This window comes from Centruroides vittatus, unplaced genomic scaffold (genome assembly GCF_030686945.1).
Source record: "Centruroides vittatus isolate TY-2023 unplaced genomic scaffold, ASM3068694v2 contig_2328, whole genome shotgun sequence".
In the NCBI taxonomy this organism is placed as follows: Eukaryota; Metazoa; Arthropoda; class Arachnida; order Scorpiones; family Buthidae; genus Centruroides; species Centruroides vittatus.
In genome coordinates, this window is record NW_027121458.1 from 67,630 (window position 1) to 86,746 (window position 19,117).

The 19,117-nt window shown below is 29.7% G+C and overlaps 1 protein-coding gene across 5 annotated transcripts; it reads left to right on the forward strand.

The window, feature by feature from the left end:
• The first annotated feature begins 2,697 nt into the window (after positions 1-2,697).
• Positions 2,698-18,378, forward strand: LOC136971122 (thiamine pyrophosphokinase 1). 5 transcript variants are annotated; one of them, XM_067265602.1, is made up of 8 exons: positions 2,698-2,720; positions 3,490-3,560; positions 3,954-4,031; positions 5,602-5,744; positions 5,812-5,907; positions 13,879-14,025; positions 15,819-15,924; positions 18,073-18,378. In XM_067265602.1, exons 2-8 carry the CDS (start codon positions 3,521-3,523, stop codon positions 18,189-18,191), a joined length of 729 nt encoding a protein of 242 aa, XP_067121703.1. In that variant the 5' UTR covers positions 2,698-2,720; positions 3,490-3,520; the 3' UTR covers positions 18,192-18,378. The 5 variants fall into 5 exon arrangements, with proteins under 5 accessions (XP_067121703.1, XP_067121701.1, XP_067121705.1 ...); XM_067265600.1 differs by lacking the exon at positions 2,698-2,720 and adding an exon at positions 2,744-2,923; XM_067265604.1 differs by lacking the exon at positions 2,698-2,720 and adding an exon at positions 2,995-3,017.
• Positions 18,379-19,117: the final 739 nt, after the last annotated feature.

Consider the following 19,117-nt stretch of genomic DNA (forward strand, 5'->3'; position numbering starts at 1 on the left):
CTTTGCAACACATTGTATAAACTACGTGGGACTTATGTTCTCGTCAATGTAGCGTTTATAGAAAAATTATTAGGCTGTAATTTGAAAAAATTTAAACATATAAATTCCCACTGGCGTCCATCTATCTGTGTGCCTTTCCTTTTTTAATCTCGAAAAGGGAGTTGTTAGATAGATTAAAGTAGAGACCAAACATAGAAAGCTTAGGAGCAGGAGGCCCAGTTTAACTACATACGAATTTCCGGTTTGTAATGAAAGGTTACTCTAATTTAAAATTTTCTCCTAAACGGACTTATGAATAGAATCGTGTCGGTTATCTATATAACAGAAACAATGTGATGTACAAGGGCAAGACACTACTAAAAGAATTGAGAACATTGCAGCTCGGCGTTGTGACGATGTCAATAAATAATCACACTCTAGAATTAGTTTTGTTGATATAGTTACAGTAACGTGACAAACAAACATCCTTATTTATATAATTTATAATAATTAAAGACACCAAAAAGAATTATTGCTTTTGAAAGGCTGGAGATTTGACTGTAGATATGTATTTAGAGTTGCCACACTTTTCACATTTCCTGGGATCTAGAATAATTCTTACTTGAAAAACTCTAGCATTTATTTATTTCATTTGATGTCGTATCTTACATTACGAAATTATTAAATAAAGTTAAAGGTTTCATTATAATAAAGCTTTTCAGACTGATAAGCAAAAGCACACATTATCCACTCATTTACACTTGCACACATACAAATAGAGTTGCATACATTTATATAATTTCTATACAGTAAAATTTGTGAAAGACAGAAATTGTGAATGAAGGATAGAAATGACGTTAATGCCGAAATAACTGCAGTTATTTCGGCGTTAACGTCATTTTTATTTTCAGTATGAAATGCCTTGTTTAAGATAGAACCTCTAACAAGTGAATAGAACCGCTTATTAATATGATACTGAAAGATATGACGCAATGAAATTATCGTAATCAACGTAACTCGATATTGTCAAAGGAATTATCAAGTATATCATACATATGCATAACATCAACATGTCATTAGAAAATTTTGAAGCGCATCAACTTCCTCGTAAGTGAAAATTACTTGTAGTCCTATGTTATATAAATTGATAATTATAATTGTTTTATTGTTGTAACTTAAGTTATTAATACTTTTAAAGTTAAGTAATTCCTCATTGCGTAAATCTTTTATAATAGGTATAAAATTAGTATGAAAAGTAGTTTATTGCTTGTAATACAAAATTTTGCAATTGTAGTGATAGTTATTCTTCACTCTTACACAAAAAATCTTACATAATAATAAGTAAAAACTTTTTTTATGTTTAGTTATAAGTAAAGAAAACTAGCATTACTGCCAGGCGTTGCCCGGGTGAAAATCAATGAGGACAAATACAGTATTAAACGTTTGATTGCCTATCATTGTTAGTGTTTTATCACGAGTAGAGCATTCACTTTTTACCCCATAAATTATTATTAAGACCGAATTCCTCTTGTTTTTAATTATAAGCCATAAAAGGTAATTAAATACTACACAGAATTACAGCGTAGTATAACATACAAAATGATTACTCCCATAGACGATGCTGTTAACTTTGATAAGCTGTAAAGCTGAGTGATGGTATTGCACCAATGAAAAACTCAAACAACTGTCACGTGACATTGCAAATTAAGTCATATTCATTTACTTCTGTTAAGATTATATCTGTTATTATTTTTTGTACGAGAAAACATTGAAGATTTGAAGAAAAAGTTATTCGTTTATGAAATTTTATTAGTTTTTAGTTAATTCATATTTAAAAGATGAAAAGTTGAAACTCTGTAATTCGCACCATTTAATCACACATTGTACAATGTGTATCATAAGTTTTCCGACATTTTGACTTATATCCCCAACCGTGGTGAAGTCAATAAAACCAGCGAACATTGGTGGCCGTGGGTTCGCGCATCGCCAGTGGACTTTTCGCGTGGAGTTTTCTGGATTTTCTTCACGTAACACCTAAATAGGGGCAAATTTTCCATAAAAGACCTCCCGGGGGACATTCCCTCTCGGCAGACCATGTGTCGCATTGTCCTATATGAATTAAACCAAACCGAATCATCTTGACTTATCCATCTTGGTGTAGCAGCACTCTTTATCGCTGAAGCTGGCATTTTCGTAACTAACTTTTTGTTTAAAATAAAATTTGAAACAAAGAGAAATCTTGATATGAAATTTGACGTCATTCTGCCCCATGGTGGACTTGGCCAAATTCATAATGGGCTTACTAAATAAAAGCCCTGTTAGTGCCCACAGGGCGAAAAGAGTTGAATTGAATTAGAGTCTCCCGAAAAAATAGGCTGCACCTTAACTACTCGGCTTTCGACAGTCATTATTTGTGTTTTATTCTCCAAGCAATCTGAAAATTTCATTATTAATTTTAACCATAATGGGCATGATTAAACAGGCCTTTTTATGCATAACTTTTACTCTTAAACAGTGCCCATTGGGCGGAGAGTCAAAAATGGAAAAGATGAAATGTTAATTTAGAAGCAAATATTGTTCAATTTATTTCAATAAACATTATTTTAATTCATTGTAATAATTTATAATGAACAGAAGTTTTGAAATATTTTAATAATTAAAAAATGTTTTGAAATAATACAGTATTTATTTCCGCTAGGTGGCGACGGGGTATCAGCAATGTTTTTACCACGTGGTTAGACGTAACTGTTACACCACGTTTACACTACTTTTATGTGACGTGTACTGTATTAGAAAATGATAAACTTTTGTCACTTGTTCAATGTCAAGAATTATAAAAGCGAAATATCTAACTGCTGAATATTTTTGCTGACGTCCTCTGAATAAACACCTGATCGAATGACGTCACGTTAATTTCAAATTCTAAATCGACCTTCGATTCTATGTAAATAATACTTCATCTGTACTCTTCTTCCTGGTCAACTTAATTGAGATAAATCTTAACACCGATTAAATTTCGTCGTGTAATCTTATTAGTGGTACTATATATTCTGCTATTTAAGTGTAGCTGTTTGCATTTTTTAATAATAATATTACTGTGTTTATAGTTAGATAATACGGTATTCGACATTGAACTTTCCCTTTTTTTATTGTTAGGATATACTTAGCAACATGATACCAAGTGTACTTGAGTAATATGATAATCATTTCAATGATTAAATCAAATGATTTTCAGATTTTATTAAGTAAATTTTAATATAAATGTGTGAAAAACATTTTTTTTTTAATATTAAACCTTCTATTATTGTCTGAAAGTAATTAAGAATATTTATGCCTATTAAAAGCAGCTTATAAGCAAATCTATTCAAATAAATTACATTTATGTTATGTTTTCTTTTATAATATTGACAAAAATTTTATTTATTGCTTAATTTTTAAACAGAAATAAGTTTCAATTTAGTTTTAATTAATAAATTACTTGTTTTCTTTTTTTCTCTGTCTCTCCCGAAGATTTCCAAGTTTAAATATTAAACATACTTTCATGGAATGGGACATAGATGAAATTTTAGGAAATTCTAAAGGTATATTCAAAATTTGATAATTTTAGCTGAAAAATTTAATCATTTTAATGGTAAATGAAGTAAAATTTTTACTTTTATGTACTGCTGTTATATAATTTTGTGTGTATTTTTTTAATTAATGATATGATATAATTTTTTTGTAGGTAATAAATATTATATGTTACTTATTCAATATTAAGAACTATCAGAATTCTTTTATAATTTACATGAATGCTATATAATACTCAGGTGTATAAAATAAAATTTGAAAATATTACATAGAAAGTTTTTATATTTAATTTAACTACAGTGCTATACAGATTTATAATAGCTGATTTGAGAAAATTTTATAAATAATATACACAATATTATTTATTTAATCAATTAATCTAATTTATCTTATCTTAATTTCAGATTTAAAATCGTCTATGCTAATTTTAAATCAGCCCCTAGACAAATTGGAGTCTTTTGTCTTATCAAAATGGGATAAAGGTTATATTTTATATAGTTATATAATTTTTAATATATTTACCATAAAAATAAGTGATAAAATAAACATAAAGATTTATATTTTTCTGAAAGAGATCGTATTTCATCATCATAAATTTATTCTGGCATGAGAAGTTTTATTTATCTAGAACAGTGATTCTCGACAACGCGGCAGTTTAGTGTGCCGCTACTGCGAATACCCATACATAAGCGACGTCAGACAAGTAGTTCGTTCGGTTCTATCTTGTAACCGGTGTTATCGGTAACTGCCGATAGTTACCAAGGCGTTTAGAAAATGTTACCTAAATAACCAACTTCATTTAAACATCACTATTATGACGTCACCGGTTGTCCTGCGGTACTTACCGAAGTAACCGTGTGTTCCACCAAATTTTAAAATTATTAAAAGTGTACTGTGACGGAAAAAAGGTTGAGAATCACTGATCTAGAATTTTAGTGATAAGTATTTTTTTAATAAGAAGCAACAACTGACTATAATCTTCTACATAAAATTCATGATAAGTAAATCATTGATAATAATTAATTTCTATATTTATTAACACTTTCTGGTTTATAGTTGAGTCTTGCTCATTAAGCCCATTATTTTCTAAAAGACAAAGGATAAGTTTGACTCATACTCAGTTTACATGTTCTGTGGAGCTGGACAGTTTAGACTTGTCTATAGAAAATGTAGAAAGCATGTTTAATGAAAAAACTATTATTTCTATGACTAAGTGGGGTGCTGTTCAATGTTTTGATGTTTTTAAATTTGCTTTGTGTAGGAAGTCCAGCCAATGATGCTTTAGATTTACACTGAAACCAAAGAAAATGATTCCAATTTCATACCTGTCACCATACTATTGTGAACTCTGTAATGTTCCATTGTTCCTTAAAAAGTGTTTTGAACTCTCACAGAAGATCAAGTTATGCTTTAAACAGTCTCAAAATAAATTCCAAATATAGTGTTTTTGTGTAATCAGATATATCAGACATTTTTTAATTTAAAAAACATTTTATTGTGATATTTTTAAGCATTGTTTTGTTTTTTCCAGCTTACGCATAGGTGCACTTGCTATGTTGACTACCAGACGGAGTTTTTGCCCTCGTTTATGGATCTTTGCAAAGGCAAACAACCTAGGGACATCACGAGTTCCTAGGTTGTTTGCCTTTATAAAAGTCCATAAACAAGCGCAACAACTCCGTCAGGTAGTCAACAAAGCAAGAGCACCTACGCATAAGCTGGAAAAGGCTTCACACACCCTGCTCACTCCCCACCTTGAGACCTTATAGCATTGTTTTATCTTTCAATGATTGGTTATGTTAATTGTTTTCAAATTAATAAAAGCACAAAGTAACAAATTCTAAAAATATCATGACATAAGTATTATTGGATTCTTTTTAAAATTTCTTTTAAACAGCCAAATGTGGCCAATTTGCAAAAGCTGACCTCCAGTTTGGGAAGTGTTAAGCATTACTGTGATATGATAATTATAGATTTGTTAGTTTAATATTGAACTATAAGAATTTGTTTTATAGTTTAAATAAGTTAAGAATTAATTTATATATTTTTTAGCTTGTTTACATATTGCTGTGGATGGAGGTCTTCTATGTCTTCATGAACTAGCTAATAGAAATTCACTTAATTTGGTACCTGAATTAGTTACTGGAGATTTTGATTCCATATCTTCTGAACAACTTGATTATTACAAGTGTAAGGTAAGTTTAACGTTACAACATATTAATTTGAAAATAAATATTTAATTAGCAATTTCTATTAATATAGGGATCTAAAATTGTGCGTACAGATGATCAAGATGCAACAGATTTTACAAAAGCATTAATTGAAATGATGAAAGTAGTAAATGAGAAAAATATGAAGGTGAAGTTTATTAGCAGTTTATTTGCTTTCTTATTATCATATAAATTTAAGATTACCAAAATAATTTAATTAGAAATATTTACAACCTTTGTTTAGGCCAGGGATGGCGAACCTATGGCACGCATGCCCAAAGTGGCACGTCAGAGAAATCATCTGGCACGTAATGTATCATATGATTTCTGTCTATCACCTGACCATCCTTTTTTCAATCAGGTTTTTTACATTTATTCGAATTAAAGTGTATTTATTTAATTTCTTTAAATATCATTATTCGAAGTCTAAGGCATTGGCATGCATTAACATCTTTAAAGCTAAGTATGCTTACAATATGGCACGTGGACTCAAAAAGGTTCGCCAGTCCTGGTTTAGGCCAGCTTCAGCTATAAGAATGCAATAAATGGAATAGAATAGTTTTACATTTAAAATTACAAAATTTGATAGCTAACTAGAATATTAATTAATTAATTAATTAATTGAAAGTAAAGCTACATAGTTGATATATGTACTTATAACAGTTTAGAATTTTGAGTGGTTGAATGTGAAGCAAAGTTTATAATGTCATACAAATCACTACAAAAGGAACACTGACTAAAACAACATATCGTCTGCATTGTACTATGTGATACAAAGTAAGTTAGGATGAGATTGGTTAAAAAAATTTCAAACACTAGTGAAAAGTTGATAGGTGAAACAAACCAAAGTTTGGCAAAAATTGAGATATATTCAACTCCTAAAGCATTTGCCAAAACAGGATGAACTGGTAGCTCGTATCCACTTTGCAGCTGATTGTATGCAATGTGAACCTAGCTTAACTCTTGACCAGTGGTGTTACACTCCCAAACATGAACTGTGGCAAGTTATGATCATTCATGCAAATTAAGGGTAAATGTAAGGTAAAATTTTAAACAAAAGTCTAGTTTCGTATATTAATACAATGATTTGTTCTTATGCTTGGATAAAATAAATTTATATTGAGTGTGTTACTGGTTTTCTATTTATAATGTAATATTATTATAACAAGATATGAAATTTCAAAATAACATAAACCTGTTTAGTTTGGTCCAACTGAGATGCTGTGTTTTTGTGTTTTGTTAGAAGGAAGTATCATCCTTCAACATCTGAAAACAGGATTGATTCTGTTGTATATTCTTTGGAATTAAGCACAAATTTCCTGCAGAGAATGTATCATAAAAGAACACTTTTTCTATGGAAAAAGTAGATTTTATTTTCTATTTTTTTTATAAAAGGAAAGGCATTTTGGGCTATATGCTTCTCTTCAGTCCCAGATGAAATAAATAATGATAAAACAAAATATTTTGTACATTTAAGAATGAGTCGGGTCTTTCGCCCTGATAACAGCTCCTAAACAACTAGGAATTGATTTATACAAATTTTTATAACAGTTTCGTCTATTAAATTTAAAACTCTGATGATGATGTTTTTACGTTTAATTTTGTTTGTTGATAATTTTTTCATTGTTTATTCAATCTAATTCTATAAATTCTCAATTCGATTGAAGTCGGGCAATTGCAGAGAATAAGGAAGCACTTTTTCTAGTGCACATCAAGGAACTGACTGATTTACGAAGTTGCTTGAGATTAACGTCATGCTGGAAAACAAACCCTTAACTAACTTTAATCATTTTTACTTATTTCTGAACGTTTTTATTTAAAATCTGTTTATACACATTGATTCATTATGCCATCAACAAATTGCAGAGTTTCAGCACTATTTGCAGACATACAACTGCAAATAGCACTAAACACATCTCCTCGTTTTGCTGTAGGGATTAAGTTTTTCATTTTTAAAGATTTTCCAGATTTTCTCCATACTGTTAAGCAATCTTTTGAATCAAATACATTAAATTTAGACCATCTGACCTCAAAACTGATTTTCTAAATATTATTGATTTTGTATAAAACTATTTTGCAAACTTTAACCTTTACTGCTGGTTATTTTCTGTTGATGAATGGTTTATTCTTAGCCATAAAATCTTTATAGCTACTTGCTTTTAAAGTTTTTCTCGCAGTTTCTGCAGATTTGTGTACTGCGCGTTCTATAGAAGTCTCAAAAGCAAGCTTAGGAGCAATTATTCTTCACTTTCTTGATAATGACACGTTTCTGTTTCAAGGTAAATATTTCAGGATGTCCAGTTCAACTTTTAATAACTGCACTATTTGTTATAAGGAATTTGGTAATGGTTACTTGAACTGTAGATTCTGGAATAAAAACAACCGTTCTGCAAGGTTTCGCACAAATTTCCCCTTTTGGTATTCCTTAATAATAAGGTTAATTTTTTGTTTTCATTGTTCACAATGACAAAATAAAACAATTCAAGTATGAAACAAATACTTTAACATGCTGTCATGTAACAAACCTAATTCTCTTACAAACTTATTTTTGTATTATGAATGGTTTGTGGTGTTCTGAATGTAATAACTCGTGATCAACTCAAACAGCTCTTGAATATAGAAATTATCTTACATTTTATAAATTATAATGATGATAAAGTTAGGAAATAGTGAATAATTAACATTAAATTTGTTATGCACTAATTAAAGTCGTATATTATCGGGCAAGAAACGGCTATAATATTAACAATTTATTAGACAATTTGGCACTAGAATTAGGCGATAGGCACCATCTCATGATAAATTTAATACTTATAATTTTAATTAAAAGAATTTTAAATTAATTAAAATTATAATTATTTTACTATTAGTACATTCCATAGTTTCAGATAAAATTACAATAACTAAAATCCATTCACTGTAACTTCATGCATGAAAGAAACAAGCAAAGCTGCTACTTCATCACTGTTTGCTACAGAAACAGTATACTCCTCTGTGTTATCTGTCTTATTGTAGAAGCAACAACAATGTCCTTTTAACACATTTGAAACCGTGTCGGTAATTATTGTTGTCTCCTAAACACTATAAAGTGCAGACGCTCGGACACTTGGCAGTTGCCAAGTGTCCGAGCGTCTGCACTTTATAGTGTTTAGGAGACAACAATGTCCTAATAAAATGTGAATATTCATTAGGTATTATGAATTTAGTTCCAGAGACGATTGTTAAGAAAGGGTACTGTTTTTGTGAACTATTTCTTGCAGGAGCATGCATAAACCTATATTAAACAGACTGTACTAACTTCTTTTGAAGTATTATAAAATTGAGTAATTGAATGTTGGAAAACTGTTCGAGAATAAAAACATGGATGTTCAGATTTGAATTTAGAAAGGTAGATGGGGCATTCAAAACAGAAGTAGCATTCAATGAAATTTGGAATATGAAAAGTTTTGTTTTGACCAAAGATGAACAAGATATGGCTGAAAGCACTTAGATTATAGATTTGAAAATTTTGCCGTTTTCCAGAAGGAGTAGGCAGTTACTTTATATTATTTCAGTTTGATTTTTGTTTGCTCAAAAGTTGTATGATATATTTTTTGACAGGAAAGTTTTTATATTCATACTAAATTATTAGTTTGTAACTAGATTATCACAATTCTTCTAAACAAATGGGTTGGTGCTTTGAGTGCCACCGTCTATCTGTAATGAAGAAATTTAAAACTTGTAGGTTTGAGAGTATTCCTGTAATGGTTTTTTTTGTTTTTTTGTGTAACAGTCTCAAGTGCAGCAGTGTATTTGGTGTGTTCATAGTCCGCATTAAACTTTCATTCGCAAATCGCAATTGTCTGTTCGTGATACAGTCCACTAAAGATCAAAAAACAAAGTGTTTCAAAATATATAGGCATATTACAAGAATTTTTTTAATACAGTGGAACCTCGCTTAACGAGCACCTTGTGTAATGAGCAAATCAAATTTTTAAAAAATGACTCACTTAACGAGTGAGGGGGAGAGGGGAAGTCCCGGATTGTGCGCGTGCTCCATCATGCTATTATCAAATCGAATTCACATTTCAGGTTGGTTCATTCCATGCTAGAAGAAAATATGATGCTTCATGCTCCTTAACAATGTATATTGTATAATTTTCCTTGAATAAACATTATACATAAAATCTCAATTTACTCGCATATAAAGATGATCTCACATATAGGATGAAGTGTGACTTTAAAGATCAAAATAAAGAAAATTAGTTTTATTAATACAATTTTAATTTTATTTTGTTCAATCACAAATAAATTATCATCAAATGCACGTGTTAAGGCAAACAACCACGTTTTCTTGACGCTATCACCTTTTGTCTACTCGAACTCGCCCTCCGAAGCTTCATTACAATTCTCCGCTTTTTCACTCTTACTCCACAAAGCATCGTCCTCTGATCCGTCAAGTGAATTTAAAATGCAGTATTTCTTGAATGACTGCTATCAGCTTTTGAAGATTGCTTTTCCACGCATCTGATGCCCATGTAGCAAAACCAAAAGGTTATAATGCACATGACAGGAAAAACTTTATTTTTAATGATTTAGAATGTAGAAATATTCATTAATAATACCAGTTTAACAAATATGAAATAACGACATTTATAATCATTGCTAAGTATCCAGCTATTTTCAGATCATCTCTTTAAAAGAGACATTCACCTTGACCTCGACAGCACCCAGCTATAATGGCAGCATGAACTAACTATACACGGTTCACAGAAATTATTGCAAAAGTGCAAAGGATCCTTTGCTTGCGACCTAGGTTTTTGAAGCAGTGAAAAATGAATAAAAACCTCGTCTTATATGCAAGTAAATATGGTATTTGAGAATCATGGAATGCATTATCATATTTTACATTAATTTGTATGGGAAAAATTGTTATGCTTAATGAGTGTTTCGCATCTATATTAAATTCTGAGTTCATAACATTCTGGAACGAATTATGCTCGTTAAGCAAGGTTCCACTCTATATTAACTTAAGAACGGAAGGTGGTGATAAAAAATTTTATTTTGTAAATTCTTTAATTAATTCTGATTACATTTCAGTATGCATCAATTAGAATTTACAATTAGTTTTATAATATTAGACTAGTTATATCCATCAATTGTTATAGTTTATTCAAAGTTTTATTATTAAATATGATCAGAAATGAAATGTGACTTTGTATTTACGTGTTATCAGTACTTTGATTTATTTATTATTATTTTTTAAAGCTTTCAGTTCATATAATACAATGAAAGCTTTTTAAATCTGTTGTATTTTGGGATTCTTCGTCATTTTCAGAATACGCCAATATTACCTGAAAATTTAACTGAAAATACATAATTTCCAGATGTTATGCTTTCAGTTGAACTGACTCTTCAACCTGAATCAAGCCTGAAAATATTTTAACCTTTTGTTTTTACTCATAACAAAGCACTTACTAAGCAATATCATCTTGTTATAAATACATATAAACAATGAAGCCTGAATTTATTATTTATCTTGTTGACTTAATTCGCAACATTTAATAAAAATGAATAACTAATAAAACCATCACCCAACAGTGACCAAGTCGATAAAACTGCCGAACGCTGATAATTGGCTGTGGGTTTATGTCCAATTAACATGCTGGCCACGTGGGATTTTCATGGTTTTCATCACGTATCTAACACCTAAATAGGGGCAAGTTTTTTTTAGAATTCCTCCTTGGCAGATTGCCCATGCATTGCGTTGCCTTATCCCATTAATCTAGTCCAATCCAAATCAAAGAAATGTAATCATAATATCGAAATTAATGCATGGAATCATGAATTTCTTTACGATAAAAAAGTATGTTTTGCTTTACTAATTAATTTGAACTAATTAGCCTTGTCAATCATGGATAGATGCTATAGATTATTTAGTTTTATTTTTGGGTATTGTAAGTGCTTAGTAGAAATGAAAGATAAGCTGAAACAGAATTCCATAATTTTTTAGGTATTGTGGAGTTCAGGCTTAGTTCAAACACGAATGAGATATATCATAATTTCTGATTTAAAAATTGATTGAAATTAAACTTTTCCAGAAATAATCAATTGGTTTGTTGTCTGTCATATTAAAAGTAATTAAAGTTTTTTCAATGTTTTCTCTAAACTAGATTTATGACAATAGAAAAATGGGTTAATGTTACCTATGGTTCCAAGATGGCGGCTCGTCTCTGATTCCAGCAAATAGAAGAAGGGAAACAGTGGGGACGCACATTCCAACCTAACCTAACCTATTCTAATAAATTACCATAATTATTACCAACAAAATTATTAGAATAGGTTAGGTTAGAACGTGCGTCCTGACTGTTTCCTTGCCGAAATCAGACAAGCCGCCATCTTGGAACCATAGGTAACATTAACTGAAAAATGCTACATCTTTAATGTAAACAAATATTAAGAAATAGGTATGATGTAGCTTAACTCTCAGAAAATCTATAGAATTAATACATAAATATATGAGTTTGTAAGTTTTTCTGCTTTATTATGGCTTGATTATTTAAATTAAATTCAGAATTCGTAACATCTTATAGTCTATTAATGTCAAATAGTTAAAAAGTACTTGATTTTTAGTTTATGTAAATGCTATGTACACAAAAAACATTTTTGTTATGTATTTCATTACTATTGTGAAATTGTCATCAATAGACTGTACTTAAGTCTATAATAGATTAATAAATAGAAACACTCAAATTATTAGGAGTTATTTAGATTTTTAATAATTACAAATATATAACTTTAAAGCTGATACAATGTTACTCCATTTTTATTTAGAAAATAATAATATATTCATAGAGTTAGTTTTCTCGTACAAATTATCTTAATATGTACAGTACATTTTTTCTCTCATTCTTGCTAAACAGCTCTAAGTCTTCTTTTCCATGATTCGAATACTTTGCATGCTTCTGCAATGATTATATCGTTCCACGCTTGTAGGATTTTCCAAATTCTGTCAATCCTTGTTGTCCGCTTTTGTTTTATTCTAATAAATCTGTGGATGATGTGTTTACAGGAATATCAGAATTTGGAAATCAGTTTTACTCTTTAAATAAGCTTTTGTATCTTTTCGGAAGTGTGTGACAATGCTTCATTGTGGTGGACAAATATATTATTCTACTCCTCAGGGTATAGCAGTATGACATGGTGCCAGATCTGTAGCTATTGATAATATGATTTCCTCGGCTTAGTAATGCCCATATGCAGTATATATAATACATGCTTTTGTTTCCGTTGCGTCAGCTTGGGGTTTCTTGTTTTGCATAATAAATTTTCCATGTTTTATTACATTCCCGTAAATAAGAAGAAATTTTTTCATCCAGGGTCACTGAAAATTCAGCCTTTTTTCCTGCCAGATGGCTTTTTTTAAAGCTTGCAGCAGTTCTTTGATTTTAAATGCGCAGCTCTTACAGAATATGAAATTTGGTTTTTTCTGCAATTGCTTTTCCAAGTCTTTGTGAATTGCATTCCATACAGTGTACTATGACAGGTTAAGCTTTGTTTTGGCTTGGAGACTCTCTTTTCTATTCAAATATTGATATTCTTAAACATTTCTTTCTTTCTTACAGATCTTTTGTGTGTTTTTTGGGTAATTATTGGAGAGGAAAGGCTAAAACATTTATATTTTTTGTATATTTCCAATTCTGTTTATAATATCAGCTGCAGTTCACTTGGAAATGGTTATCCCTTTCTTCAGAAGCTTCTTCACAATATTTTAAATTGAGAAGCCACCTTTAGATGAGTGTAAAACTTCCTTATTTACCTCAAAATGAAGTTTTTATGTGTGTTGTAGACTTATTTCAGCCAGCAAACCTTCTACAAAATTAGTTGATTTTTCAGTTATAACACACAAGTTTATTTACAACAAAAAAAAAAAAAAAACAGGTTGTCCACATAAAAGTAGAATAACTCTCAAAAACTACAAATGTCTAATGTTAATTGTATTAAAATGCAAGAAAATTATGTTGAAGTACACATTTAAAAATCATTTAATATACTGCTTTATAAACAATAATATTTTTTGCGCAATAAATAATCTATAATAATAATTGGGAAAAAAAAATAATAATCTTTTATTTTACAGCTAGAATCAGTATTAGTGATAACATTGATGGCAGGTCGTCTAGATCATATCATGTCAAATCTTCAAACACTTTACTTGGCAAAACAAATGAACTGCCCTCCTGTTTATTTAATTTCTGATAAATGTGTGACTTGGTTATTATCGAAAGTAAGACTTTTTAAAAGATATGTTTTATTAAATAATAAATAAACATCAAACAATGAGATCGGTTATTATAAATGTTAAAAACAATAATCTCTAAAAAATAGTAAATTTCGTAAAAATAAACGAGTTAAAAACAACTCTTCTTTATCCGATTTCGAAATGAATTAAAAACAGAGATGGACACCTTGAAAATTACTAAATATTTCTTACTTTATTATCCAAATGCATTTCACAATTATTTGCCTCTTCAGTGGACACTATGCCTTTACATCACCAGTACATTTATATTCCACCAGGAAGACAGCTTGAAAAGCGGCAATCCAACTAAAAAGAATCGAATCTCCGTGGCGTCAACATTGTAATAATAAAAATTGTATTATAAATAGAAATAATGTTAAGATATTGTATAAAATAGAAAACATTGTAACGAGATGCAGCGTTGAACATTATTGCATCAAAAGGTTATGCAAATGTTATCAATTTAAATACTGGCGTATCTGTAGATGCATGCTGGGATAATAGCCTGGTGGAATATAAATGTACAATACTGGTGATGTAAAGGCATAGTGTCGACTGAAAAGGCAAATAATTGTGAAATGCATTTCAATAATAAAGTAAGAAATATTTAATAATTTTCAAGGTGTCCATTTCTGTTTTTAATTCATTTTGAAATCGGATAAAAAAGAGTTGTTTTTAACTCGTTTATTTTTAAGAAATTTACAATTTTTTAGAGATTATTGCTTTTAACATATGTTTTATTATTAAATTTATTCATAATTTTTTATAATTTGATTACATACGAAACAAAATCATGTTACAGTAGAGCGTCGTTTATCCGAATCAATTGGGGACTGGGGTTGTTCAGATAACTGATTATGTACGAAAAATATATTGACCTATTTGATGTTGAAATTTTTCTCTGTTGTGTGTCGCTTCGTGTTGAATTTTCGTTGATTTTAAGCCTAATGAAAATTTTTATAATAATAATGGAGGCTATTGTATTGTTAAAAATTATTTCTTTATTTTGTACAAACAAAATAAATATATTGAAAATTATAAAAACAGAAAAGTTATACTTTACAAGTTAATCTAGTATCAAAAATGTTCGATTCAGCACGACACAGTCCGACTGGAAAGCTTTCGGTTAACCGACGTTTCGGTTGACCAGCTTTTGGATAAACGACGCTCTACTGTACCTGGATATACAGTATAATTTGGACTAAAGATAGGCAATTAAGTCAGCATGTTGTATTAAATTTAATAATTAGAATTAATTCATGTAATGGCCAGAACAGAATTAATTAAAAATATTGACAAAGTAGAAGAAACTATTAAATTGTCTCCATATCTTGTCCTTGTCAACATCTCGGGAATACAACAGTCTTTGTGGGTGGATTTGGTATTTAATTCGAGGCTATTCATCCACCTTGCTGTGTAAAAATGTTAAAAACATGTAATTAAATTAAATTATTAATAATTAATGTAGAATAGTGTGGAAATATTCAGAGCAGGACTTGAACTTGCATTTCTTGAGGTTTGCGTATCAGCTGACATAATGCAACTGAACAGTAAGCAGGAGTGGCAGGTCCTAGTTCCATTCTGGATCAATGTTTTCTTCCAGAAATATTCTAAATTAATTTAATTCTAGTTATTAAATTTAATACAAGATGTTGACTTAATTGTTTACCTATAGTCCAAATAATACAGTTTCTGCATATTTAATTAGCCAAAATGTAGCTAATAATAAATTCATCTTGATTATTTTAATTAGTTTTCAAATTTGAACTTATTTTCAGGGAAAACATAAAATTAAAATAAATAGCACTTTTCATAATCTTTCTGTGGGACTCATTCCATTAAATCCATGTATTGTTACAACCGATGGATTAAAATGGGAGTTAGGTGAGAATATTAATATTTTTTTATTCAGAAAATATATTTATTTATTTAAAATTTATGAAATTAGATTTTTACCATTTAATATATTTTTGAACGTTAGGCTTATCGTGTTATTTTCTCTTCAATTTATGAATTTCTTGTTTGTTAACATAATCATTTCTTTTTCCTTTCTAATTTTTTGACTCTTTTTGCCCTGTGGGTACTGAGAAGGCTTTTTTTAATCATACCTATCATGGGTTTAACCAAGCCCACAATTGGGATGGCTGGGTGAAGAGGGACAAAGCTTGACAACTCCCTGAAAAATTCCTGGGGTTTTTGACCTCCCATAGTCAATCCTGCAATCCCCAGAGTGGTAGACCAGTGCCTGAATCACCTCAGTCATCCTCAATCATTTACATAATCATATTGTTTATTACAGTTTTCTATCGTTATATATGTATTATTATAACCAAAGCAAATACAATTCGTTTTTGTTACGATCATTTCCTGTGATGTAAACAGTAAACATTACTTTTTTTAAAAAAGAAATACATTAAAGCTATAAATATTTCTATAAGCTTGGGTGGTGGCACTTTCTATCAGTTTTATAACAGCAAAATCATTTACAAAAGTTCATTTTTATTGTCTGTTTTCTATTTAATATATACGTTTAATGTTTCAATCATGTTCATGACAGAAATACTGCAAGTGGTCACATGCCATCTGTGAGAAGCCAGTTTTTAATTAAAAATTGTGAGAAATTATAATTGTGTATAAAGACGAATAAAAATTTCATTTCCATAGTTGCTGACACTTCTATCAATATAAAAAACTTGTGTATTGATTGGATTATTAATTTTATAAATATTTTATATTTGTAATGGGTGATTATTTATTCTGACATCGCCACAATGTCGTGCTGCAATTTTTAATCATAGTTTTAGTTATTTTTTTAATTTAAAATATTCTCTCCATGTCAAATTAGTAGTGTCTTTCCCTTGTACATCATACTTTTCCATTAGCAATAGCGTTAGAGTTCCCCTTAGCAGTCATTTATCTCAAGGTCTATATAAGAAGGTCAGGACACGCGTACTGGAGCCGCCATTTTGGGACTTTTTGAGTCGCATGTTTAAAACAAACTTGTACGAGCGATCAGTTTTATATGACATTAATTAAACTAATTTATGCAATTTTAGTTAAATTAATGTCATATAAAACAAACCGCTCATGCAAGTTTGTTTTAAACATGCCACTCAAAAAGTTCTAAAATGGTGGCTTCAGTATGCGTGTCCTGATCTTCTTATATAGACCTTGATTTATCTAACTCCTTTTAGGGACTACAACTACATTGTAGCCTGAAGGGTCTTTATTTCAAAAACTTTTTTAATTTAGAAGATAATAAAAGGGCCTTTATAGTTTTAAAATTGAGTTTGAATAATATACACTTCATTTTAAGATTTAAAATAACAAATGTCCTTTCTAATGCCCACGGGCAAAAAGAGTTAATCAACAGTAATAATATGTGATACATCCAGAAATTAAGTTCTGATTACCAATCCCAAGTGTGCAGGCACTAGTGGTTGGTTGCTGCCTATTGTTGACTTGGAGATCAAGCAGTTGGAGCTTACACATTTTAAATTTTCATTCTTGGACTTTGTGTTTATAACTGTGCATTTAAACGTCTGCTGAAGTGAATTTTCCTATCTTTGTGAGATATGCACAGTAATCAAATTTTTGAATGCAAAAATATTGCAGCGCTTGCTCATAAGCAGGTTTCTGTTCCTTTCCAGTTAATTTCTGGATGCACCACATATTAAAACAAGTCTAATATGCAGGATTTTTGTGAAATTTATCATTGCATTTTGCACAAGATATTGTTGCATGTTGTTTTAAATTATTCATACTTAATGTATACTCATTCATTTTATGAACTCAAAATCTCAAGCATTTTTCTATTTTTTCAGTCATCTGTATTGTAATAGAATTTATAATTCATTTACTTATTATATTGTTGAAAATATTTGTTAAAAATGGTTATAGGACTCTTGTCCAGTGTTGTATAGTATAATTATAGTTAATAGCTTAACGTGCATTTAAATTTACTGTAATTTATTAACAGTGTATAAGATTGCTGGATTGTTTAATATCAATAATAATTATAATCTTTTTTAGATAATACAGAGCTGAAATTTGGAGGACTTATCAGTACATCCAACACCTACAAACAGGATAGAAATTATGTCATTGTTGAAACTAGTGATGATTTAATATGGACAATGGAAACAAGTTAACTTAATTTGTGATATTTTGTTACTTAAGAGTTAGATACAGTATTAATATATCAGGATTTTATGTTAACAACTTGCATATAAATAATACTTAATTATATTAAGAATTTTACAAGGATATGGTTTTTATACACACAATACTGGTATTACTATAGTTAGATGCAAATAAATTATAAAATATTTTGTTTAATTTCTGAAGTTTTTTGCATTAAATTGTACATTTACATTTGGTATACGGTCATAAATTTGTTTAAATATCAGTAATTGATTGGATGAGTTCAAATTCTTACTTTTTATTCTTTTTTTTTTATGCAGTTTCTCTCTCCTGGATGCTGCAATTTCTTCAAATGAAAACTCTTAATCCTGCATATACTCTATTTTTATGACACACTGGTATTTTTTTGGATCTGGTGGTTCCAAATAAGGCAAGAGGAATTACCCAATTGGATTTCTTAATAATTACTTAATCCAATTGGGTAGTTTCTCTTCCCTTATTTGAACCACCAGATCTAAAAAAATACCAATGTATCATAAAAATAAAGTATATACAGGATTAGAAGTGTGTCTTATTTTGAGGAACTTGAATTTGAATCCAGATCAGGAACTTTTCAGCTTATTTAGCCTCAATCTCTCCTTAACCTCATTACAATAATTTGGCAAGCAACTTTTAACATTTGGAGCTTCCCATTAAAAGCCGGTACCTGCGATGCGCAACTCAAACTCTAATATGTTAAAAAAGCTCTCCTAGTTCACACAACATAGAATGTTAAAAAGGTATTCCATAATTAATTGATAAAAATTGTAAATTGAAACTTTTCCTCATTCGGCATGATATGAGACTTGTATCTTTAAATCAGGATTTTCGTCATGAGGGTTAGTTATCAATAACAATAACTGTGAAACAGAGGAATGGTTTTTTTTAGTAATCA